General features: G+C 42.6%; 1 protein-coding gene across 5 annotated transcripts in view; it reads left to right on the top strand.

Moving 5' to 3' along the window:
- Positions 1 to 24,045: 24,045 nt before the first annotated feature.
- The window catches only part of ppargc1a (peroxisome proliferator-activated receptor gamma, coactivator 1 alpha), a 34,896-nt gene continuing 33,487 nt past the window's right edge, over positions 24,046 to 25,454 (top strand). For 4 of the 5 annotated variants that reach the window (XM_071477625.1, XM_071477627.1, XM_071477626.1 and 1 more), the window contains exon 1: positions 24,105 to 24,294. In XM_071477625.1, the coding sequence (XP_071333726.1) occupies positions 24,247 to 24,294 (48 nt within the window). In that variant the 5' untranslated portion in view covers positions 24,105 to 24,246. Of the gene's footprint in view, positions 24,295 to 25,454 lie in introns of all 5 variants that reach the window. The other variant, XM_071477628.1, reaches the window with a different exon arrangement.

The following is a 25,454-nucleotide window of genomic DNA, read 5'->3' as shown; positions in this document are numbered from 1 at the left end:
TCAAACTCGCCGGGGGAGTATTGGAGACAGTATGGCTTGGATACATTTTTACTTTTGAAAATGTATATTTGTTTGGAAATGTATAGGGATATGCATTTTGAAAATGATACACCTGAATCTCATTTTGAATAATACTTGGAGACTTTTTTTTTTTTCAATCACATGCTAATCAGCTCATTGTCTTTCCTATCTTGTCATTGGCATTTTAGATATGAGGAAGTATACACATGAAAGGGTTTTGCAGATGTGTGAGATTTGAAGGCATAAATGTAGCGACACTGTGACATGAATACAATAGCTGGCTGAAACTAAACCCCCGCTATGATTATTTCTACAATAATATTCCGGCTTCCCATCTGAAACCATACCATTTTGATCCAGCTCCCTCAGATGGCAATATAGAGCCAGTCTATGGAAAATTGCGCCCTAGAGCAGTACACCACACTAGTGTTATGGCACCCGCATTAAAGATTGGTGTTTGGGTGTGGGTGGGGGAGTGCTCTGAGGGCAGTTTAACAGAGAAAGTGAAAGGATATCTTGCTTTGAACAGTTTGAGTGAGGGCAGTGTCACAGAATGGGTGCAAGCTGGAAGTTGTTGTGATCGATGATATTACCAGATTTAAACCCATGTCCAGGATGCTAAGGTCACTTTTTTTCCTTTTTAGGGGGGGTTTGCAATCCTTGCTCATCTTGGCTTCTCAAGTGTGTAAGAGTGTGGAAGTGCATATATATATATCTGTTTGTCTATTAGCAAGCAAGTTTGATGATTCAGTGAGGTGACTTGGCTGTAAATCTTCGCATGTACATGCATTCACATGTGCACATATATATATATATATATATATATATATATATATATATATGTGTGTGTGTGTGTGTGTGTGTAAACACATCAAATATCTGTGCACCATCAAAGAGGTTTTGTTCTACCAGTAAGATCCAATTGGTTTTTTCTCTTTTCATTCCTTTTTTTTTGGCTCTCTCCCTCTCTCCCCTTTCTCTCCTCCTTGCTCCCGCTCCACATCCCCCTCTCTGGCTGCCCGTGGCTCGCTCTGGCCGGGGGTAGCCAGGAACACGGGTGCTGTGATATGGACAGCTGGTCGCTCCATCTCTCAGGGCCCCAGAAGGTGTGAAATCTGGGATACCTTTCATAGCACATTACCCTCATTTTGGCAAAAAGAAAGAGACAGCACAAAGCCAGGAGAGCAAAACAGAAGGGAAGCAGTTATTTATACTGGAGTGAAATCTCTTATTCTTTAAAGGACCCTGGATCACAGATCCTGTCATCAATAGTCCTTCATTGACTAGTTTTCTTAATTGATTGAGGGAAAGGAGAGCTAATATTTGTCATTTTGACACGTCCATTATGGCAGTGGAGTCTTGTCCAGTGGAGCTTCAGATGTGTCAATAGATGAGAATGAATTGCTTGTGAAAGTGAGCTTTCAGGTGACAAGCATTGAGAAGCCAGTGTCTGGTAATAGGGTCATTTTTAAATACCAGAATTATTCACTGTGATGGCTAGTGATGCAATCCTTCTCTGTCACACCCAAGAATACTTTGACATTAAAAAATACATTGGTGGCATAAAAATAACAGCTTTACCATGTTAATATGGTTGTACACAGGAATAATATCAGTTGTGATCACATCTTTTACCATAGCTTGTTTTTTTAATTTTTTACCTTAACTTACATCATGGACTCAAAGAATCAAAGAACAAAGGAGGATGAAGTTATTCATTGACCTTTGAAGGCCTTTTGAAAATTACATTTATATAAGATCAACAAGTGCCCAACCATGTTAAAAGTTCATTGGCTGTCACAGCTTTGTTGACAGATCTGTGCACTGAAAGATGCAACAGCTGGTCCTGCCTTTCATAATTCGGGAATTTGCTTCTCGTGTTCTGCAAACCCCGATCAAATCCTGAAAATTTGTCACTGCAAGAGTCAGCAACCCTGCTGAGAAGGAGAAATATATGGTCTCATAGCTACACCAGAGCCACTGGAGAGGGAAAATGCAATCCCATTGTGGGCAAATAGATGAAGATGACTTACCCCCCCTCCCCAGCACACAAGCTTCAGAGCTCGCTCATTCCAAAAAAGATATCAGAGACGACGTTGGTGGCAGTGAATGCCAAAAGGAGAGAGAAAAAAGGACCAAAGTTTGCTGATGTGTGAAAGCAGATAAAGTCGGGAGTAGCGTTGCAACTTTCTCTTATCTGATGGCGGACCTTTCTAAATGTATCGGGAGCATCCTCGGCTCAGTGGTCGCCCGGCTGGAGAGAAACTGCACAAAGATTCTCCCATCGATACGGTCAGTCCTCATTCGATTAGCGCACCGCTCATCCTCCTGCTGTATTTGGATTAGTGGTCGGAGTTGAGCGGGTGTCGCACATGTACCAGGGCTTCTGCGTGTTCCATCCGCAGCTTGTCAGTATGCGCGGGACACCGTGGATCAGTGTTTATTGAATCATTTTCCAAATAGGGGAAACGATAATTACAAGAAGTGGCGGCTCTGCACATTATGCAAGTGCTGTGCCATGACTTTGGAGCCAAACGGGCCTTCTTATTAAAGGCGGCTGGGCAAGCGAAGCTCCTAATCTATTTCCAGGATTTCCGAAGCTTCAGCAATCCAGGGATTAGACGTTTTCTCACAGATTTAGACCCTTCCCCTCCACTTTACCCCCATCTCTGCCTCCCCCCACCCTTTCTGCTCAGGCCTCCCTCCGCTCCCTCTCTCTCTGTTGCTCTCTCACTCTTGTAGTGTTGGCGTCTGCAGTTTGTCAACTTGAACCCTTTCTATTCTAACACATTCAAGCACACACACACACACACACACACACAAACTCAGACATATCCTTTAAATATGGAACACACACACTTTCACATGCCTGCCTCAGTTTGTGGTTGGAGTCATGAGGGCAAACGAATATGGACTTTGCGATAGCAGTACCAGAGTCACAGAATGCTAACCTGCCTCCTGACACTGGTGTGTGTTGCTAAGTGATGTTCACATACACTCAAACACAGCATGTGTGCCCACAGGGAAACATGCTGCTGTGGCCAATTTGCAGTGTTGACCTGCCACACAGGTAAACTAAAGGTAAACTTCGTGAACTAAATCTTACCTTGTGTCCACAGCTAAATCTGAAAATACTCTTTCATATATATAAAAACAATATGCATGTCAGCCGCATAAACATCCGTCTGTTCTGTCACCTACTGTGATCACCTGTTGTGCTCAAAGGTATAGTTTGGCATTTTCAAAATACACTTATTTGTTGCTTGCTTGGAGTCAGGTGAGAAGATAAATACCACTGGTATCTGTATGGTACATATGAAGCTGGCCTGGCTCTGAAGGTAACACAATCCCCCTATAAGCACCTCAAACATGAGAGTTTTGATTGTGTCTAATTTTCAAAGCATATTTCCCAAAATATTAAAAACTATTTCTTTAACATAGTCAAACTCAAAGTTTAGCTGTTCTTATTTTGTTTCTGTTGTCAGACAACAGAACAAGCCTAAATCTGTTATTTGCTACCAGTTAACCTCCTGCATAAGTTGTCAAATCAGTAATTTATAAACAGACATAGACATTACTATTATTATTATGATATATTAGAGGCAAGAGAAAGTTGTTTCCTTAAAGGAAGACAAAATGGAGAGAAAAGACCGGTTTTCAGATTTTACCTGCCTTGGTGTGGATGTTGTCTTAAGTTGCTGTTGAGGTCCACTGTTTCTTTCAGTTTTTAACAGTCATGTGGGGAAATGACTCTCTGGGATCTTTCTCTACATCTAAAGCTATCACATCAATCCTTTTTTAAGATCAAACTGTGAAAAGACTAAAAAGAAAATCTGAAAAAATAAAAAAATAAAAAAATACAAATTGTCATCTTCAAAATATGTCTGCAAGGCAATAAAACAATTCAACAGTTCTAAAAGTTACAGAACAAATGTTTCAAAACCCTTGTGATGCTATTCGTTTTGAATAAATCATATATTATTGTCACTGTAAGCACCATTTTCCAGACTAAATACTTAGTCTATGTAGAAGTTAATCAAAAAAATAGGTTCCCTGTAATCTTAAAGAAAGATGTTATTCCTCAGCAACAACACTGCTGGGGAGTATAGTTTACGAGGCAGACAGCTGTACCCGGAGCACAGAGGTCAAACCTGAGGGGTCACAGAATGTGAAACATGGGGGACAACGGGCCTTGTGTTGGTCACAAAGTCGGGATAGAGGTTTATCCCCGGTTGTAATCAGCTGCCCTCATGTGTTCCGGATGCCACAGTGAGGCAAGTGAATATAAATACAAACAAAGACATAAATATGAGCACACGTGCTAACACACAGGCACACACATGCACACAAGTGTCTGACAAATATAGATACATGTCCACTGTCAGGTATGCCTTCTGTTACACATGTGCTGCATGTTTGTCAGCGCTGATGTAAAAACTCACATTCATAAATCGTCACACCTGTGGTTTACCTGTAATCCCGTTCTCTCGGGATCGGGGCAGATTTTCCTTTTTCCCTTGGTGGTCTTGTGTCACCACTGTCCGCAGGGTCAGGGATGTTCAAAGTGCTCTGATGGCTCTCGGGTTAAGGGAGGAGGGGTTGCAGGGATGGGCATTTCCACAACCCAGTGCTGTCCAAGCTAATCATGGAACAGTTAACGCATGCGGCTTCCCCGCCTGAGTCACAGGCAGAGCTTCATTGGAGCTTGGAGGACTCCCAGAGATGGTCCACAATGAGATATTGGTTGCCAGAAAGGTTCTGCTTAAGATGACATATTCATATTCTTGGCTATAAATGGGTTGAATGTTTCTAAATGTAGAAGGTACACATTTTATTAAATGGAGAATTACAGAACAAAAAAAATGCTGAATGAAGATGAGAAAATATGGAAATTGGAGGAATACGGGAAATTGAGCTGCAGCTGTAAGGCTTTGGAGTGATAAGCTTATCTTAGTTTGAACCATTTTAATTTCGCAGTTGAAGCAAACAAAAAGAATATTTGATAAAATATTGCAGAGGTAGGCTGACCACTTAAAAAAAGGAAGGCTTTGGCACAGTCAGACTTCATATAACAAGCTGCTCTGGGGATGCAAACTGAATGTGACCAGATGAGACAGTTAAATACACTCTTCCCCTTCGCCAAGTCCAACCCCCTGCACGGCGTTCAGGTGGGACGTGGCCTCGGACGAGACATGTCACGACTCGCCTGATGGGATCCTCGGAGCGGAATAACCAGGTCCGACAAACAGTCCCCCACCTCCGCCTGCCAGTTTTCCTGTCCCCACCCACTGTTCTCCCAAGCAGCCCAGACTTGACCAGCCATGGGACGTTGGGGAGGGACTGGGGAGGGGGGAAGTTTGGATTAGACCTGATCCCTTCAGCTTTCAGCACGAACTGGAGGAAGGCTTGAAAAAGAGGCATTTTATCAGCGAATTAAACTAAGATTCATCCAGGGCTTATGTGATTAAAAGGGGAAGAGGACAGCATCAATTAACAAAATCCCTCCCCAACATTTTCGCCAATATTTGTTTGAGGACGTGCTGTCTGCGATGTAAGCCCCTTTTGATGCCATGCACAAATATTTGGAGTTTATTTCACTGGGCGGCTTTTAATGGGCATAGGAATTTAAAAGAACACATTACTCGTGCATGTTGAGAAGCTGACATGTTTACGCCAAGATTCTACTGACTAGAAATAGCAACAAAACAGACATATTGTGTCACTAAACTTGACAATGCTATTTTGTTATCTGAGTATCATTCAAACATTTGTCTGAAGCATTTGCTTCAAAAGACAATCCTGGCTGATATTCTTTAGGAGACTGGGTAAACCAGAGGACCTTGTCTTCCTGTGTCACCTCAGTATGACCCTTTGCTGAAATGTCACAGCGAGCAAGCTGAGCCATCACAGAGAAAGGATTTTACAACACCTCTGTGTACAGTGTGTCGCCATCTCATTAGCCCTACAATATGGTGATCTGACATCCCCAAGAGCTCTCACTGCTCCCTGAGACGTTTGTAATCTCAGTTGACACTGCTTCCCCATTCATTGTTTCTGGCACCATTGTTCACCCGCCACATCATCGACTAGATAAACCACAGACATGTCAGTTACAATTGGCTCCCCCTGATTAGCCGAGGCCGACAAACACACAAATAATAACCCAGCGTGTGCACAAGCATTAATAAAAACACACTCAGAAGTCACATGCAAACAAGTGGCAGCTCATAACCGTGGCCTTATTGCTGTACAAGTGCATCCTTAAAAGTTGCTTCTTCGACTATTAAGCCTAATTAATGGGCCTGGTGTGGAGGGGCGATAACCGCTAACAGCGATTATCGGCCAGCGTGACACTCAATAAAGAGCCACTCTGCACACAAAAAGCCTGGCTGCACTCAACGGCTAGTGGCAGAGAGGAAAAAAAAGGGAAGATGAGATGAAAGGGGGAGGAAGTGCAAGAGGCGGAGCAGTGAAGGAAGTTAAAAAAGACCAAGTGATGGAGGCAGGCCGTTGTTAAAACAGAGGTTGCTGGAGAGATACTGGGAAGGAGGGAAGGAAAGAGAGGAGGGGGAAAAAGCTGGGGTTGAGAAGAGAAAAGGGTCCTTTATCCCTGATCCCTAGAGTGTGGACTAGAGTGTGAGAAGCCAGATCAGAGGGCTGTGCCAACCATCAGGGGGTTCACGCTAGTGTGGCTACAAAGCACAGCCTTCTAAGACACACGGAAGTGGCCCCTGGCTACGAGCTGGAAATAAGATGTTACAAACAGGGTTTGGGTATGGCTGTGAAAGCCCTGAACTTCAGCCACTGACGACTCTGTCAATCCATCTTGTGCATTGACACAAACCAGCTTCTGTTTCTTCCTCTGTGTATTAAAGTATAGACAGTTTCTACTTAATGGTTCTGTTTCTATCTGTTTTTGTCTCTGGTACACACTTGCCCCCGGTAACTGGGCTACATCTTCAGAGACAAATCCCAACATGACTACAGCAATTCCAGATTCATTTGGGTTCAATCAGTCTGTCCATTTGTTGCGGCAGAGGACGTGTCAATATTGTCTGTTTTTAGTAGCGCTTGTGTGAAGGTGTTTGCCGTGAAAGAAGTGGATAGACACAGCAAAGAGAAAACAGAATTTCATTTTCACCTGTAGGTCACTGTAACTCAATTTGGTATTTCTCTGCCAACTTTAATTCTTTCCTACTAGGATACATTACACATTTATGGCAGGGTCAAAAGCATGGATTATTAGCAAAGATTGAGACTTAAAATTCCACTGTGTTTAAAAAAATGTGCTTGTGTTGGTTGGAGTTTGTTCCTACAGGTACTGGTGAGAAGATGAAATATGTTCAGTTTGAGTAATCCTCTGCCAGAGCCCCTCATTATTGCTGGTGTATATTAAGTCTTATTACTTTAGGTCCATTATTTGAGATTCCTCCCATTGTTACTGGAAGGAGTCTTACATTGCTGCTGTTACCAGTTATCAGAGTATTTGCTGCATTGACTTTGCAGAAACAACATAACGGCACAGTTATAACATCATTAAAAAGCAACCATATCTGATCTATTTGTGTATTATAGGTATACACCTATACTGCTGTCAGCATGGTCACTCATAGGAAGCAAATGGGAGTCTGTTGTGTCGTTTGTAGTCAATTCACAGGTCTCAGCAGATCATTTCCTGCTTGTTTGTTGGGGATGTGGGAGTTGCTGTCAGTTCATTGATGTCAAAGAACTGGCAACACTGTTCTAAAGTAATCACCGGCAGATGCCGTGCTCAACACAGTGGCAACGGCTGCTCATTACCAAGGGTGTTACTGAAAGCATGAAAAACAAGAGTCTCATGGATTATCATTAACTTCAACAACATCATCTTGTAACATTATACACATGATAGATTGTTCTCTCTGTATATCACTGCAGATCCACACTAGGTCTCGACATACTGTGTGTATTACCTGTTACCTGAAATTTGTAATTTTAATGATTTTAGTGTTTCTGAAACTCTTACTACTCGCTGTCCAGTCCATGAGAACAAACTAAATTTGAATTATCAAAACCAAATTCTTTTGAAGAAACTCTTCAAAGCATACACATTCAGAAGTAGATGAGGAAAACGTAGCTTTTTGAAAATGCCAATGTGTTATTATCAAGTGATCTAGCAAGAAGCTGCTGGCTCAAGTGGCACATACCACCAACTATTAGCACTTTGCTACTTTTTGCTATTTAGTAAACGCCAGTGTGGACAAAACACATTAACAGCACATTTCAAATGTGTCCATGCAAATACCATTAAGGTAAAAACTGTGGCCAACATGTGACACTATAAATGAGCTGGATGAAAGGGACTACTTTGCATGAGAGGGTGGTTAGGGGAAAAAAAGTTTTGTTTCTTGCAGGATATCACACTCTGTCAACAAGCTAAGGTGTGGCCTAGCCCAGGCCTTCCCAAACCACAAGCATCCTGTGAAGGTGTTTGCTTTTGACATATGGACCTTTCATCACCCTCATTCCCCCTGTTTTAGAGGGTTTTCCACAGCTCAGTGTGAGGCCACCTCTTGAGGCCTGATCCAGGACAGAGTTTCACTGAGCACTGTTCCTTTCTGTGTTGCTTTGATTTAATAAACAGAGCAGACGCAAACTATACAGGGATGACAGCCTTCATGTTTGTGTGTGTGGATTCAACCATATTTTCAGTTGTTGAACCAACACACACACACAAACACACACCATGGTTGTTCAGTGAACTGAAAGGAGTGAGATGGATTATTATGAATGAAAGAAAACGTGTCAAGAAAGGCTGAAAGCTAGCATTTAATGCTAACCAAATAGAACCATAACGAAAAGATCTACTCATCTATTGTTTAAAATGAACATCTAGATGACATTTTCTGGTTATGGTTGGGTGCAGGCGCCTTGGGTGTATGTGTATGTGAGTTTTTGCTGGTGGGGTGTTGGGTGTTGTTGGGGTGATGTTGACAATGCACAGTGCCTTATAGACCCTGGAGTCGTACCCCAGTTTGTGATTACATGCTCATCAGAGGCCAAAGCAGCTCAGCTTTCATGTGATGTACGCTTTGACCCTGGGTTGCCAGTTCGGTAGATACCTCCAGCCTTGCCGCGTCAGGCGAAGCCAGTTTCCCCAGGCTTCATATTTATTAGTGATGATGTGTGCGAGCTGGCATGCAGCATGAGCAGCCGAGCGAAAATGCAGCGGACGTAAACCATGCTTGATGTGGCCATCTCATGTGGAAGGCGAAAGTAAATACGATTCCAGCAGGGAGGAAAATGCACAATCATTGCCTGGGAACTGAGGCCTCCCATTATAAGATTCATGCGAACCTAAGCAGGCTCCTGCTTAGGTTCTTCACTGAGGCTGAGTTAAAGTCCTTGCCCAGTTAACCATTCTTTAGTGGTTAAGAATTGACTTGAGGAATGTGCCTGGTTTCCTGCAGTACTAGCTTAGTCAAGGCTAGACCTATATACGTTAGCTTAGACCACCGCAGGTTGTGCTTGAGAAATCCACCACTTTCCTCCCCCTCCATTTCTAAATGTCAATCTCCACAATATCTTCCCTGTACAGAAATGCTGCCCTTCAGCATGACTGAATTCTCTCAGGGAGAGATGTGAAAAGACACAAGGAAATTCACTGCTATCAATAGAAAAGTGTCCTGTGTTATTACAACACTGTGTGCACTCAAGTACAGGCTATAACTTAATCTTCGTGAGGAAATGGTGTTTGGGGCCTGGGAAAGAAAGGTAATTTGCAAGTCAGAATAGTCGCTTTAATAGAGGACTTGAAACGAGGTTACTTGATATCGAACAAGTCTAAAAATCTCGTCTCTCAGCTATCTTGCATGAAGACCACGCATGACTTAAAATAGCCAGCAGAGGGGCCAATCATAATACTTTATTTTGAGAATGTAATTTTCTCATGCCTTGCCAGTAATTAACCTCCACACAATAAGGTATTGGAAGCACCACAGACACAATTCCAGCCCCACAGTTTGTTTAAAAGACTAGGCTATATGATAGGCTGTGTGTAACAGGGGAATGGAGGAAGAGGGAAAAAAGGAGCCAAGATTCGACTTTATCTTCTGCAGGGAGCCTTTTCTTTTGCATTCTCTGCCTGGTTTTATTCAAAACTGCTGTTTCTTCACTTCTGCTGAATTGGGTTTTGTTCCTGGCTAATTCCAGCCCGTCTCAGTCCAGGGCTCGTGGGAACTGCCGCGATCGCTTACAATCACTTCAGTCAAACACCTGGGAGATAATTGACTGGGCTTCGGTCAAACTTGTTTTTTTTTTTTTTTTCTTCTCTCTGTCTCTCTCTCTCTTTCCCTGAGTCTTCACAATGGAGACAAAAGAGCATAGGCACAAAAAAAGATCAGAATCACTAAATCCATTCCCAGACAAGGCACTGTATAGATGGCCTGAGAGCCAAATTGCCTTGCCCCAGTCTGGGCCAACTCAATGTGAAAATGGTTGAGGAACAGTTGTGGTTTGAGCTTGGCAGTCTCCAAGGAGATGTAGTGTTGGAGAACATAACGGTGAGAAACACGTAGACAAATGTATTGTCTTTTTCATACCTTAACAAATGCTTCCAGACCTCAATTCCCAAACGCAGAACCTGGAACATAGCAGAACTGTATACAATAATTTCTCAATTGTTCAAAATTTTGATGCAAGAGCTTTTAAGGTTTTCCCTTTATGTGATCTCATTGGCATGTAACACAGTAGGTGTTAGGCAGTAAGGGGCCCTCCTGTATCTTTGCCATGTATCATTTAGTTTATCACTAGACACTTAAATGTCAGTTGTTGACAAGGTTGAAAAGTCTCTTTCTCTTAGATTCAGAAAACAATGTTAGATATGAAAATTAAATGTCCGAAAATGGTGGTTGTTTGCTTGTGAGATGTTAATCGAGAGCTGAAGTTGAAGCACTGAAGCAGTTCTGCACTGAAAGGCCTTGAATTGTCTGCTGTTCAGTTTAATTTCCAGTTTAAGCCATGTGGGTAGTTAAATGGTCAGTTTTTATATATAAGCACTAAAAGTAGCTGAACCAACAGTTTAATGGCTGAAAGCAGATGAAGTGTCTGTTGATGCCTAAGCCATGAAAGCAGTTGAAGTGTCAGCTGATGATAAGTCAGGAGCTGCATGAACATCAGCAACGTCTCTCATCTCATGATTAACCTTGGCGACAGTTGGCCACTTCGGTTACCTCACAGTAATATCATGTGCTGCGCTCCCAAATTTAATGGCACACATTTCTAGTCAGGCAAAGGAAAGGAACTAACTAATCATCTTTGAATTGGTACGTGGCAGCAGCAGGGGCAGCCATTAAAATCACACCGCCATTAGTCATTAGACAGTAGTCAGACTTTACAGTTTCACTGTTAAACATAATCCTGTCCTAGTTTCATCATCTAGGGAAAATATTTATTATGAAACAATTCTGCAGTGTGCTCTTATCAGTGAATGCAACTTAGCGAATTCATGTTATTGACTCGCTAATCTTATTCGAGGTCACGATCCACTGTAAATAAAATTCATAAAAAGGAACCTTATAAACAACAGTGGACGGAGCTGACTTCTTATCTTGCACTTGGCAGCAGCGTAGTTCTCATACATATAGAAAATGATTTATCTTCCGTACCATGTGGCCACCTCCTGATGAGAAATCACATTTTAGCATGGAGGTGGTTATATCCTTGGCCTGTTTACTCCAGCTGCCTGTGGGCCAGAGGGTAGATTGAGGGTAATTATTTTTAGGGTATGGAAATGTTGACAGCTTTACATTGCCAAGCCTGCCTTACTCATAAAATGACTCACAAGAACACACAGTGACAGAGTAACTCGCACCTGTTTATACGGGTGGGCAGAGGTCTCTGGAGTGATTTCACATTGTTTGGGGGGAACTGTCTCCCTGATGCATCTGTTCTTTCTCCTCTTTGGACTATAACACTGCTTTATGGTCAGTGTATCTTCTCATTATGAGCATGGCCTCATTATCCATTTATGTAGCTAATGCTGTTATCCCTGTGGATGGCATGCACATGAGAAAATAATTGCTTCTAAGTAATTCTGATATGACCACCACTGTCACGTGCTACAACAATATCAATCCCCACCCTGCTGAGACTGCGCTGACTGCTGTTTTAGAAACAATGGTCCTAACAAATGACCAAAAGCTAATATCATTCCCCATTAAAAGCTGTGCAGATAACATTTAAAAGTTTATTTTCAAACTTCAGACCTCCCTGTGTTTTGTTACTGATGCTTTTGAGACCAGCGGAAACATTAAAACTCATACTAAATGTATCTTTGTCATATATATGTCTTCAGTTGAGGGGTTCTGTAGAGAATGGCACAAATCCAGGAGCATTTATATGTCTGTCCCAGCTTTAGACATATAAAAAAAAAAATAGTTGTTGCTATGGGATGGGGCGACACGAGTTATTCTGTCTGTCCCTTTGAACAATCATCAAAGTCTTAAAGAATCTGCACATGGTGATCTCCCCACGTTGTAACCTACTCGGGTTGCAGTTGAAAGCATGCATCGACGGCTTGCATCTTAGTATTTATCCTTGAACCCCCTGCTATAAGAAGTTCATGCAGCAGTCATAATGATGTCATGACAGATGCCGTTATCGAATGTCCTCCACCTTGTACTGCACTGACAAGCATGTTGTGTACATAATACAACACAAATAGCCTAAATAAGCTTCATATTCTATGTTGCTGGGATCATGTGTGTTGAAAAACATATACATATACATTAAACCAGTGGCATTTGCCCCAACATGTTGGTATTTAGTAAATTTAAAGATATGTTTCTACCATGATATCCTAATTTTCTTGTCAATATTAGGGTGCCTGATATCTTGGAATAAAGATTGATACCTCAGAGATGATTATCTTCAACACAGTAGAACATTAACTGATTTTCTTTCCATTATCAGGCAGGAGCAGGATTAAATCATGCCATCTTCCAGTTCCATATCTATCTCGCTGCTATGGACTACATCCTGGTTCTCCTCTCTTTGCTACTGGAGAAATTTTTCACATTTCTGGCCCATTGCGCTTGGCCGGGCTTTGAGGAAGCCAAAAGTACCTGCTTTAATTGCTGTGTTTTATAGACTGTACACAAGGCTACCCTCACTAAATACAGCATGCTTAGATTAATGGGAGCATTCAGCGTTTGTGCATTTTTAATGAGGACTGGAGGCTGCCAGACTACTTTTCTATATGATGAGGCTTTCCCCTTCGTTTGTGACACTGGCACGATACGTTGTGGCGCCCCAGTGCCCGCCAGCTGGTATCCACTGTGAAGCCAGGAGAAAACTGGTGTGCTCGGTAAAGTACATCCCACCCAGCGATGACAAGGAAACAAACACGGCTCCCTGGTTTTTTTTAGGCAAGCAGTGCAGCTTGAAATGCGCTGTCTGACATGTAAATACCCACATTCACACACACACACACACACGCACACACACACACACACACACACACACACACACACACACACACACACACACCCAACCATACAAATATACACACATACAGAGAGCACACTACGCACATGAATGGTTTGGTATTTTTCCACGTTCACATACAAGGGTGCACCTGTTGTCGATTCAAGCACACAGACACACACACACACACACACACACACACACACACACACACATACAGAGCTTATCAAAGAAAAACAAGAGTTTACAGCCTGATATGTTACAGGATACAGGGTGTGACCCTGATTTACATTTGCATGTGGAGTGCAATGGAGTACAGAGAGTAGAAACGGCAGTCAGCAGAGAAGATAACCCCAAACATTCACTCTAAATTTATGCCGGGATCCTATTCCCTCTCACTGAATTAATGCTTTAATCTCTCCCTCTTTGTTGCATGTGTACTTGGGCTCAGTGTGTGTGTGTGTGTGTGTGTGTGTGTGTGTGTGTGTATGTTGGGCATTGGGAGGTTGGGGGTGGGGATTATGTTTCTCAGCAGCCACTGTTTTAGTAGTTCTTTTTGGAATGAAAGAATTTACCACAGAAGTCCGGCGCCTGAGAAATTGCACCTTTTGCCATTTCAGTCTTTCCTCTATTCAAAGTCACACCAATAGTCCCCATCAGTTCTGCTGTCTTTGCATTTCTCCTCCACAAAGAAATAGCTAGTATTCTTTAATGGAAGATTACCTTCAAATGCAAGCTTAAAAGATTAGACGCTTTCATATATGTCTTTGAGGTCCATTATTCGATGTCATTTCTTGAACATCAGTCCTCTCCCTCGCTTTCCCATCTCTCCTCCTCTTTTGGTTGTTCTCTCGTTTATCTGAGTATCTTTAATTCACTTCTTTATCTATTCAAATAACACTCACCTGCTCATTTTGTGCGCCAAAACTTTCCTTTTTTTTTTTTTTTATTGCCAGACACCTACGTCAAATCTGTGACTTAGCGTGCTGCATCTTTGATCCTGTGGCTCTGACAGACCATATCCATAATTTATTCCATTCTAAAATGAAAAATCAACCATATGCCGGGGAATATTCATTTTTCCCACCGCCGTCCTGCCATCTGACTCCTTGGTTTATGAATTATTTTGACGATTGGTAATGATGTCCTGTGTTGGTAGGCCATTACAGGAGAGGAACTTAATTCGCCCATTGTTAATTAATTGCTTCATTCTTAGCGGGAGTAATAAAAATGCTATTAAGTAAAATACCTCTATCATTAACCTAACTTTGTTAATATGGGTATCAGTGGGGCTCAATAAACAAAAGCTGTAGTGCCTACTGCCGCACAGGGGTAATTAAAAATGCACTGTCATTAATTATATTGGATGGAAGATTGTCCAATGAGTTGGAGTCTTGTTGACTATTCCCTTCCCAAGCAAGGGCTCCATCAGGCGCTCAGCGAGAACAGTGAGTTTTTATTTGGCCTGGACTCCCTGCTGTTTATCTGCAGCTTACGAGTCCACCCATATAAACTAACTATATCCTGTAGTTACGCAAAATTAAGTACTTCATGTTCTTTTTCGAGCGTTTTTTTCACCGCAATAGCACATTTGCTTGTATAATTACACAACCCACACTTGGAGTGATCCTAAATCCGCTGCTCTATCGGGTGATGCTTTACCGTTGAGTCATAATGTGGCACAATGTGGTTGGTTTCAATTTCTAACAGATGAAAGGTGGGAATTATGCAAACTGCTATAAAATGTGTTTGGTCAAGAAGCCATAAAGCAATTGTCAGGTTAAATATCTGCTATCTCAGCTTGTATAAACACACATGTTTGCACCAGAGATAAAACCTGGCTGATATCTCCTGTTGGAATTTAGTGGAAACATTTTATTTGGATTGGGTACTTTTCCTTAGAGGCATGACGCACACACTGTATTGTTACCAGAATGCAACAGTAGGGGTAAAAGCATCTGTCGTTGCATTACTTTACCGGAAAAAAGTGCACTGACATTAATTATGTGTATTTTGGAGAACAGAACTCTCTGGTGATATACAATACCATGACTAACAATAATTAACACCTGTGCTGTTGGGAAGCTGCGCTAAAAGGATGACTAGGTTTGACTTCACATTTGCTCATTCCAGAGCGTTATTGCACTAAAAACAAAATGAGCTCTCTGAAACACACCAGAAAGCGGAAACTTGGAATTGCCAGAAGAATTCCTGTGTTGCGTCAGTAAATTGAGAAGTGGGTGAGCAATATTGTCAGTGAAGATATTAGCTTTAGAGATATTCTCATTTGTTTGTTTATGAGACAGCTATGACAGCAATCACTCGCACCAGGAACGGGCCTTCAGATTAACATTGCCAGCTTTATGTATCTCCGAGCTTGTTGTTTTCTTCCTCCTCAGTATCTCCTTTATCCCTTCGTCCCTATTTCCCTTTTTTTTCCCCTCCCTGTCTCCATCTTGTCACATTTCTGAAAAACTGGCAGCACAGGCGTGAAATTGATGTGATGAAAAACAACTGGGATATCTCTATGTGCCATTTGCTTTGCCGTTATGGCCACCCTCTCTCCCCTCAGCGTGGCTCTCGGCTTTCTGTTGCAATTGGGGGCATACTGCAAATTAGCCAGCAGCTATCTGAGGTTACCAGCCAAGTGCATCACTGACCTCGCTCCCTGCCAAGCTCACCCCTCCTGGAACCAGCTCTACGCCCAGTTTCAGCCCAAACTTTGTCCCAGTGATGCTGATCTTTCTGTCTTTCTTTCTGCGGTATCTTTAAAATTCTCTCAGAAACATGTATGCGCCATAATATTCAATTGCTTTGGCACACCTTTAATAATCCTGAGATAAGTGAATTTATAGAGAAGAGGCGGTGCAAGCTCTACACCTAATTTTGCTTCTAATTCAAAATTACATTTACACTGACAAATGGCTGCAGATACAGATGTGAAATAATAATAAATAGGTATGCGTCTTTGCTATGTTTCATAAGAGCTTAGATAAAGTATCATCCTTTAAGCCTGGCTGTGAATTCCTTTTTTATTACTGTCTTCCTTAACGGCTGAGGAAATATAAGGTGCAAGGGCAAATAAGAAAACTCTCCCCTCAGTTATGTTCATCCTAACATCTCCCACATGAGCCATGAAATCGGGCTCTGACTTATCCCGCAGCTTCACGTTTACAAGGAGAGATAAGGGCAGTTCAGACCTATTGTTGCAGCCGGCATGACCCTAAACATGAAAGGGCATCTTGGCCATCTCCCATTGTGAGCCGCTACAGTATATATTGAGCAGCATAAACCCATCCTTTTGTGTGAAGTGAAAAGAGAGGGGCCACTTAATTAAGCCAGCGAGAATGTAAGTGACTTCCTACGTGCATAAATGAATACTCAAGAAAGCAACTGTGTCATCCTGGATGTGGATAAATGAATAAGTTGCTGAATGCAAGCGGCAGTAAGTGGGTTAGCATGTAAATAAATGAATAAGTTAGCAAATTAGTGTTTAAGTGTGTTAGCATGTAAATAAATGAATAAGCAAGTGAATTAGAATGTGAGGGAGTTTGCAGGGTGAATAAAGATGTTAAAGAAGCGAGAGTGTCAGCAGTGCAAAGGAAGTTATCTCTCTGAGGGTAAAAAAAAAAAAAGTCTTTGAGGACACAGTTGTTCGAGCGCTGCTTGTCGCGGGGCGGCACAATGAGTACATCTGGCTCGCGCATGTCATATTTCCTCATGTACAGATGACATGCCAATTACTCCTTAATTACACGCGTCATCTGGACCAAAGTGCCCAATGCCAGCGCTGATTAATCCTGTTTATTGTGGCGGTGATGACAGTCCCGGTGGACACACAGCACCACAAAACACACAACAAGGGATTATGGGAGGGACATAGAGAAGACTGCAGGGACGGGATAGCCAGTGCAAGGGTTGACTGAGTGAATGACTGCCTGACAGTTAATGCTGCTCTTGATTTCAACCACTGATGATCAGATAACATGAAAATAAGTGATGGAAATCATTTTATTTCCAGACAGTGGAAATGTCTCGAGGCAGAACAACATCTGACTGGAAAAAACAAAAAAAGCTTTAGTTGCCAAAAAAACACTGAGGTTGCCTACTCACGAGGAAAAGCCGACGTTGTTGCTCAGCACAATCTGCAATATGCTTACACACACTTTTATGTTGATGGACGGCTGCCAAGTCATTTGAATATCATGTCCAGTTAAAATCATGATTTTACACACATCAAAACCAATTATTTTCTGTCATCTTCACAAAATTAGCATCTCATTATTCCCTCCAGTGTAATATTGCTAACAAGGGAGAGAGTGCGTTTGCAACACAGTTTTACTTCCGAGAGTCGTGAGGGGGGCAACGAGGTCATGTTGGCAGTGGAAGGATCTGTGTGTGGAAAATCTAGACCTTCCTGTAAATGAATACGTAGCATGTGTGAACCAGATACTCATCGTAAGCAGGAAGGTCTCAGACCGTGACTGTAAGATGCGGGGGAGGGGAAGGTGGTAACCATTAGATTGACACTGAGATAGTGGACGCGGTAGGACCGGCACTGGGAGTCCAGAGGGGACTGGGGAGCAGCCCCAGCGGAAGGGGGCTGGTTTATCTTCAGATGAGAGATGCACAGAGGTGGATGCTAGCCTTCCCCCTCACTCTGAGCCTTTGTTAAAGTCCACATTTCCTGTCCTCAATCACTCCATCTTGTACTTAGCTTCCACCTTCCTCCCCTCCTTCCATATCTGCCCCTAATTCATGCCCTGTCTTTGTCCAACTCTTTCTATCACACTCAGCGGCTCACTCCCTCTTGCTTTTGTTACTCCCTGTCACACTCTCTCTCAGCATTAGCGCCATCTCCATCCATCTGCTCCTTTTGTCTCTTTGCTCTTTTTCACTAGGATGCCTTGGCAAAAATGGGTATTGACTGTGCCTTCTCTTTCCTCTCATCCCTGTTCCGCTTTTTTTTTTTTTTTTTTTTTCATCACTGTGTACTCTAGCAGTACATGCTCCTTTTAGGAGGTGATGTGAAGAGTAGTAGAAATGCACCCTGTAAGGGGAAAAAAAGGTGATGATACAATCAGTTTTATTGTGCCGTAAGGATTTTTTCAGGCTTATGGTTATACATCCCGTATGCAGGCTGTATGAAAGAACTGCAATTCACATGCATTTTTTTTTCTTTCTCTCTCATTCCTTTCTTCCTTCTCTTTTCATTGCTCAAAATAATTAGGCTGCAGTCTGGACTCAGGGGTGTAACGTTTCTGCTCGCGTTTCCATGATACAAGAGTAAAAGGGAAAAAAAAAAAAAAAACTGGTTGTGCTGCTCCAGAAATTTCTACCTATGTGTCACCAACACCCCCTCCACCTACCTCCAGCCCTCCTCCTCCCCTCCCCTGATGCTGTTTTAACGTGGAGTTCCACAAGGCACAATGCACTTCAGCTGACCTAATTCTTCCCTGGCGCTCTTCCAGTGCTAAGAGTACATAAGGACTGCACTGTCAAGGTATTCAGCCCTGCCTCTCTATTATTTTAGAAATCAAGCAACATCTGCTGTGCTGCGAGCCCTCTTCGTGACTCACAGGAGGTTTTTGCAGTTTGCAGAAAGATGCACCTAAATTTGCCTGTAGCCAGCCATGAGATATCATTAATGTATTTTTCACACTGCAGATTTCATTTTGATTCCTGCTGCTGTTCTTTTTTTTTTTTTTTTCAAAACATGAATCTTGTTGTAGTTATTAAACATGCTGTTCAAAATGATCTCATAAGCAAAAGCATGTCAGAAAGAAGGTAATTCCTGTAACACTTGTATATAATTTAGATTACATTGCTGTGAACACGGTTGCTTTTACAGGCCATGGCTTTTGACTCACTAAGTTTAAAGTTTTTAATAAAACTTCAAAAAGTGCCTGACTGGATATACAGCATGACAACAAGTACTATTTTCTTGTGCCCTTTCGGTAGAAAAAGATTTAACTATCTCCTCCACACAAGTGCATCTCATTTCCTCTACAGTGCCGGGCATGTGGCATCTGTTGGAATTTTACAGCAATTTCAAAGTTTGGCTTTGTAGCATTTTAAGCACAGGGAGTGTGCAATTCTTGTTTATGTAAGTGTGTTTGCAACCCTAACCCTCATGGTCCATAAATTTTAATATTCCTTGTGAGTGCTATACCCGAGCAAAACACAAAGTGCCTCACAAGTCCTTGCCCAGAGCGCTAGTTTAGCACGGTTCTCCACCAAGACGCATTACACACCAGGCCTGCACTCACAGCACACCCACTTTCTGCCACCACTTTCCACATGCATCTTGCATGACTCACTGGTGATTTTAAACAAGCCCAATAACAACCCCACAACACACGGCTCCGACGGGAGACTCCGACTCGTACCGCCATGTGACCGTGATATTATTTGTCTGTCGTGGAGGAGGTTGGGGGTAGGGGTGGAGGGGTTTGGGGTGGGGCAAGGCTGCTGTTTTTCCTCCAGCTCCTCCAAAACAGAGCCGGAGTAAGGAAGGGGAGGGTGCAACCGTCCTGAGTTGCGCCCCAGGCTCCTTTTTGTGTTTACCAGCCCCTGCATGGGACTGATGCTATTTTCAATTCCAAGGCTCAGCCATGGCTAACTGGCCCTAGCCTCTTCATGCCATTTGCCTTAATAATGTGGGCCGGACTCTCTGCGGGGAAAGTAGCCGCCATCCTGAGAGTGGCTAAATGACACAGTGGAGTTCATTGATGGAAAGGATTACACGCTTGCACGCAGGGCAGAAAGGCAACGGGTTCTCTGAAGGGCATGACAAAGAGAGGCGATGTAAAATCTTCACAGGGGGAGAATGCACTAGCTTACTGTAAGTCAAAGGGCGAGTGTTGACATAATTTGTGGCATCACACTGTTTATCTTGTTGCCCGTAAAGCTTGTGTTGGGAACCTATGGAGGCCTTGTGAGGGACCTGTGAAACGTAGGAGACAGAAATAAAAAAAAAAAAAAACAATTTGAAAAATGTTATCTATATTAAATATTTTGAATATGTGAACTGGTTATATTAGATCCTATTAGTTTATTAAATGTTGCTTTTAAAGCAGCCCTGTGTTATCATTTGACACCACACTGGAACCTTGCATTTGCACTGTGTATCCATTTACATTTCCTGTAGCCAGTTCTGTATGGCATTACATCCTATGTTATTGTAGAGCATTTGACTGTTGTGAAATGTGACCACTTCCTCCTTTGTCCCCTAATAAGAAAACAATATGACTTATCAAGTGGAAAAATGACCCACGCACCAAAGATCTGCATCCACATCAAATGACAAGCGGGAGAATGAAGCATACGCTGTCGTTTAACCGTCCTGAACAATACGTGAATAGATGTAGCACTCTGTTTTACCTCTGCCCTCAATTAATTCCTATGAATCCAGCCACCATGTATTAAAATGGCCAGATGCTAGGATAGATTCTGTTGGGAGCAATGACATGCAACAAAGTGATATGAATCCCCCCCCACCCCACCCCCCACCCCAGACACAGTGCAGCAGCACACTCTCAGAGGGCCGGTGACACAATTTATGGAAAAAAGAAAACAAGACACAGCCACTTAAGTGTGGATGGACTGTCAGAAAAGACAGTTAAAAAAAAAAACTGTGTTAGATTAAAACATGTAGCCATAATTTCCTACAGGGTCAATAAAAACCCAGTTCTTAAAAGAAATGTTCATATCAGATTCGATCTAAGACCAGAAATGCAAATGAGAGACTGTGTACCATGAGTCAGGTCACGCTGAATATTCACACAAAGATAATTATCTGTGGATTAGCCCCATTTTGCTATTTTTTCTTTGAGAATTGCACTTGTCAGCTAACTCTTGGGAGAAATTGTTTAATCATTAAGACCCTTTGCTTTCTGAGAACTGCCAGCAGCACAACCCCGATTCGACTAAGTCAGAGAAGAGTGTGTCTGCACGTGGAACTGGGCATGTTCTTCGTGGAAAACTTGTCACATGCATTGGTCTTGAGTGATGAACCATTTAGCAATTAACCAGCAGTCACATTTAATTAATTTGGCTTAACGGTTCCCACTGAAGTGTATTTGTTTGCAAGGTTAAGCCCTGCAGTTCGCAATTTTCAAAGCCTTGGAGATGTTCAGAGAAGTCAGGTCCATCAAATCACAACATGCTATGCATCAAATGGGTGTGAACAAGTTTTCACACTCCATCCTATAGATTCAGTCCCCTTGAGATGTGATATCTATAAGAGCGAGTAATGCAGGGGCAGTGTGAAACCAAGACCCAAGGCCATCAAACAGGCGGTGATGTCCACTCCTAGCTGCAAATACTTTGGCCTAAATATCTCCTCTGATGTGACAACTGAACATCACCTATTTCTCATTCTGCACCATTCACTCGTTTGTTATCAGCTCTCCACAACTGAAACAAAAGCTGTGGCATTTCAAAGAATACCTGTACTTCAGTACGGCTGCAGAACCCCCCACTTCTTTCTTTTTTTTTTTTGCCTTTTGAAATGATTCCTATATCTACAAATCTCTGTCACTGCATACATAAATATCCAGCCTCTAGCAAGAATGTGTTTGCAGAAAAGGAGAATCAAAGGCCATTCAAGAAAGGAAATCATGACATTATATCTATATTTAGCTTCCGTTGTCTTAATTGGCATGAAGAGTACAATCAGATAAGGCTTTTGACTGTGACTCACATGCCGCTTCAGGAGAGGGAGAAATATCATTCACCAGCACATATCTCTGGCCAAGATTTTTCTCTCTTCCTTTTTTTCAGTTTTCTTTCTCTTTTTTTTTTTTTTGCAAGTCTGTGTTCATTATGGTGCTATTACTCAAGTTGTAAGGAATCTGTCGCACCAGCAGCTACTGTACCTGCAATTACCTCCATCTGTTGAACACATAAACACCATGTAGAGACCGGGAGGTTATTTTAACTACTAATACTTTTTCATCACAGAAGGATTTAAATCCCCCTCGCCTGAGCGTTTTATCTCTGCTGCAGTCACAAAGCCAGCTACCATCGAGCTCTATGTCACTCCCATGTTGCCCCTATATTATGGTCTGTGTGGTACTGGTCCATCTGGGCTCTGTGAGGTCACTGCACACACCACCTGCTCCGATCGGGTTTCGCTGTGGCTTCTGGGTAGTATCTCTGGGCACGCGTGGAGAGGCAGATGTATAGATTTAGTGGTACAAATGGCCCCAGATACTCAGAAGCATAAAACACTCACATATAATGTCTTACTGCACACACAGGGCACTACACTGGCACGGACACACACAGTCTGTACAAATTTACATTTCCAGCCCCAGAACCTTTTTAACGGTTTCCGTGCAGTTTTGTGTTTAATGAGACTCACTGTATGTGGTTCACTAATTGAGACAGACAATTGCTCCTTGCATGCTCAGGTGGACTTAATAGGCTTACAAGACTAAACATTGGATTGGGGTTAGCATATTCCACTTCACTACAGAAATGTATTGTCAGAAGTTGACTGGAAATAATGTCCAAACAGAAATGAGATCCCTTTTATAAACACTGTTTGTTTGCAACAGTGGTGGTTTCATGCTAACACAGTGCAAGAAGAAAATCTCTCTGACAGTGGTTCATAATGATTACATATAGACTGATGTTTCTGTTAAACGTGTGATCAGAGGAAGACAATAACATTTAGGCTCCTGCAGCATGCCTGTCAGTCTACACAACAGAAAAACCACTTTGTTTGAACTGTCCACAAAGCGTCTGTTTTTATTTTACCAGTGCAGTGTTGCCTATACACGTCCTGTTGACACTGTATACATGGTTGATACTGCCACCTGTCCTTTTTATTGCCTCTGAATGGACAAAGAAATACTTTCCAAAGGACTGAATTACCTTCTTTGATATTCTACACGCAAAACACTGACATTTGAAGTTACAGCCATGGAGTTTATGCTGGAGTGATGCAAACAACTGAAAGTAATTGTCTTGTAAATGAACGGTAGTTGAATTAAATATAAATTGCTGTATACTCTGAGAAAAACCTGCAATTAGACAACTGGAACTTCAAATGTGATTTACATCCACTGTTATCCCGCCCTCATACATTCATTTTCAGGCTTCAATTCACTAAACTCTGAGGCGCTGCAAAGACATGGAGGGTGACTGATGATGGGCAGTAATTATGTGACAAATCATTAAGAAGAAGAAAGAAAAAAAAAAGGAGCTCTGGTCCTGAATGCTCCACATAAATTCCTTACATTTTATAGTCTAATTATTAAAACCACAATAGCAACTTTAAACGAATTTAATCAAGAGATTTGGGACTATTTGATTAAATCAAATCAAAAACAAAGCCAAAATCATGAGCTCATCATAGATAGATAGATAGATAGATAGATAGATAGATAGATAGATAGATAGATAGACAGATAGATGTGGTTTGATTTGAAGATGGACATTTTTTGCAGTGCACGGAGAGGATTTTACTATGTGCGCAGCCAGACTCCGCCTGCTCACTGCGCGTCACTGGCGAGTAGTGTGGACGCGGAGTCACTCCCCTGCCTACTTTTAATAGCTTTGTCATGTGATGGAAAGCAGTTGTAAGACAGGTGCCCTCGGTTCATTCTCGGCGAGGGGCAGCAGTTGCCTGTGTGAGAGCGAGTGGGAAGCGTGTGTGGATTTCTTTTTTACTTGATTTCTTTCTTTTTTCTTTTTTTTCCTTTTTTTTTTTTTTTTTTTTTTAATTTTTTCGGACCGTCATTCAGTGGCTGAATGGCGTGGGACAGGTGTAACCAGGACTCGGTGTGGAGAGAATTAGAGGTGAGCGCATCTAAAAATCCGACTTCTTTCATCTTTCTAGCCTTGTGGACTTTCTTTTTTCCTTGGAACGATGGACAACACTGGCTATCCGAGACAGTGATTTCCACATAAGTCTACGCTCTCTTCTCCTCTGCTGCTGCTGCTGCTGCTGCTGCTGGTGGTGGTGGTGGTGGTGGTGGTGCTGGTGCGGTGGCATGCCGGTGTAGTGCGCGTCTGGACACTGTTGAGGATGCGGGGGACATACAACACGGGGATATATGACAAGTGGAGGGAATGTGCGGAATCTTCCTTTTCACCTCAGTTAAAGATGTAGTTGTTGTTACGTGTGCACAGGCTCAGGACCATTGCTTCCCTCATAGGATCTCTGCTCAGTCGGAGCGAGTGCTTGCAAGCTGGCGGATCTCTCTCCAGCCGCGGACTGTACGCGCTCCGGTGCCGAGAAGCTTTTTCATGCCGAAATGACTGAAATGTCTCAAAGTCAGGTATTTCGCTGACGCATGAAATCCACAGTCCCTTTGATGTGCTGTGTCGGGGTTAGCGCATGTTATTTTCAAAGGCGAGAGCAAAGGTTGCCCACACTGAGGGACCGCTATCTGGCATTGCGCAGGAGCATCATAATACCATCGGTACCGGCCACGTCTGTGTGCCAACATCCCGGCCGGGGGAACGTTGCGCTGGCTGGAGAGCAGCGCCGCATCCAGCCAGAATAGATGATTTGATGTTCGTGCGTATTGCATTTTTTACCTTCTGCGCATTTTTATCCAAATAATTAGTTCATACTCGCTCCCGTCGTCTTTTTCATCCATCTTTGCCTTCTCCTCAGTGTTATGATTAAAGTGCATGCAGATAATAAGGCACATCAAAAGGATACGTGTTTCCTGATTTACTGAGTCTGTCCGGCTTGGTTTAGGTCTACCTGGCTATACTTAGGCACTTGTCTGCATACAGGAGCTGAGTGATGCTTCAGAGAGGTTTTCTCAGTAACTACATGATGTGACTGCGGTCAGGCTGCATATTTGTGCTTATTTAGGCTGCGTGATGAGAATGTGAGACGGAAAACTGCCTTTATTTTAGAATAAAAGTAAGAGTCTGTTATTTCCGGCCGATTAAGGGATTGGGTTTCATTCAGATGAGCTGCTTTGCACTTTAATCACGGAGTC

Source organism: Trachinotus anak, unplaced genomic scaffold, assembly GCF_046630095.1.
Source record: "Trachinotus anak isolate AG129_WGS33_773 ecotype Australia unplaced genomic scaffold, CSIRO_AGI_Tana_v1 ptg000005l, whole genome shotgun sequence".
NCBI lineage: Eukaryota > Metazoa > Chordata > Actinopteri > Carangiformes > Carangidae > Trachinotus > Trachinotus anak.
Note: the sequence above shows the minus strand (reverse complement) of the source record. Positions and strands in the feature narration are given on the sequence as shown.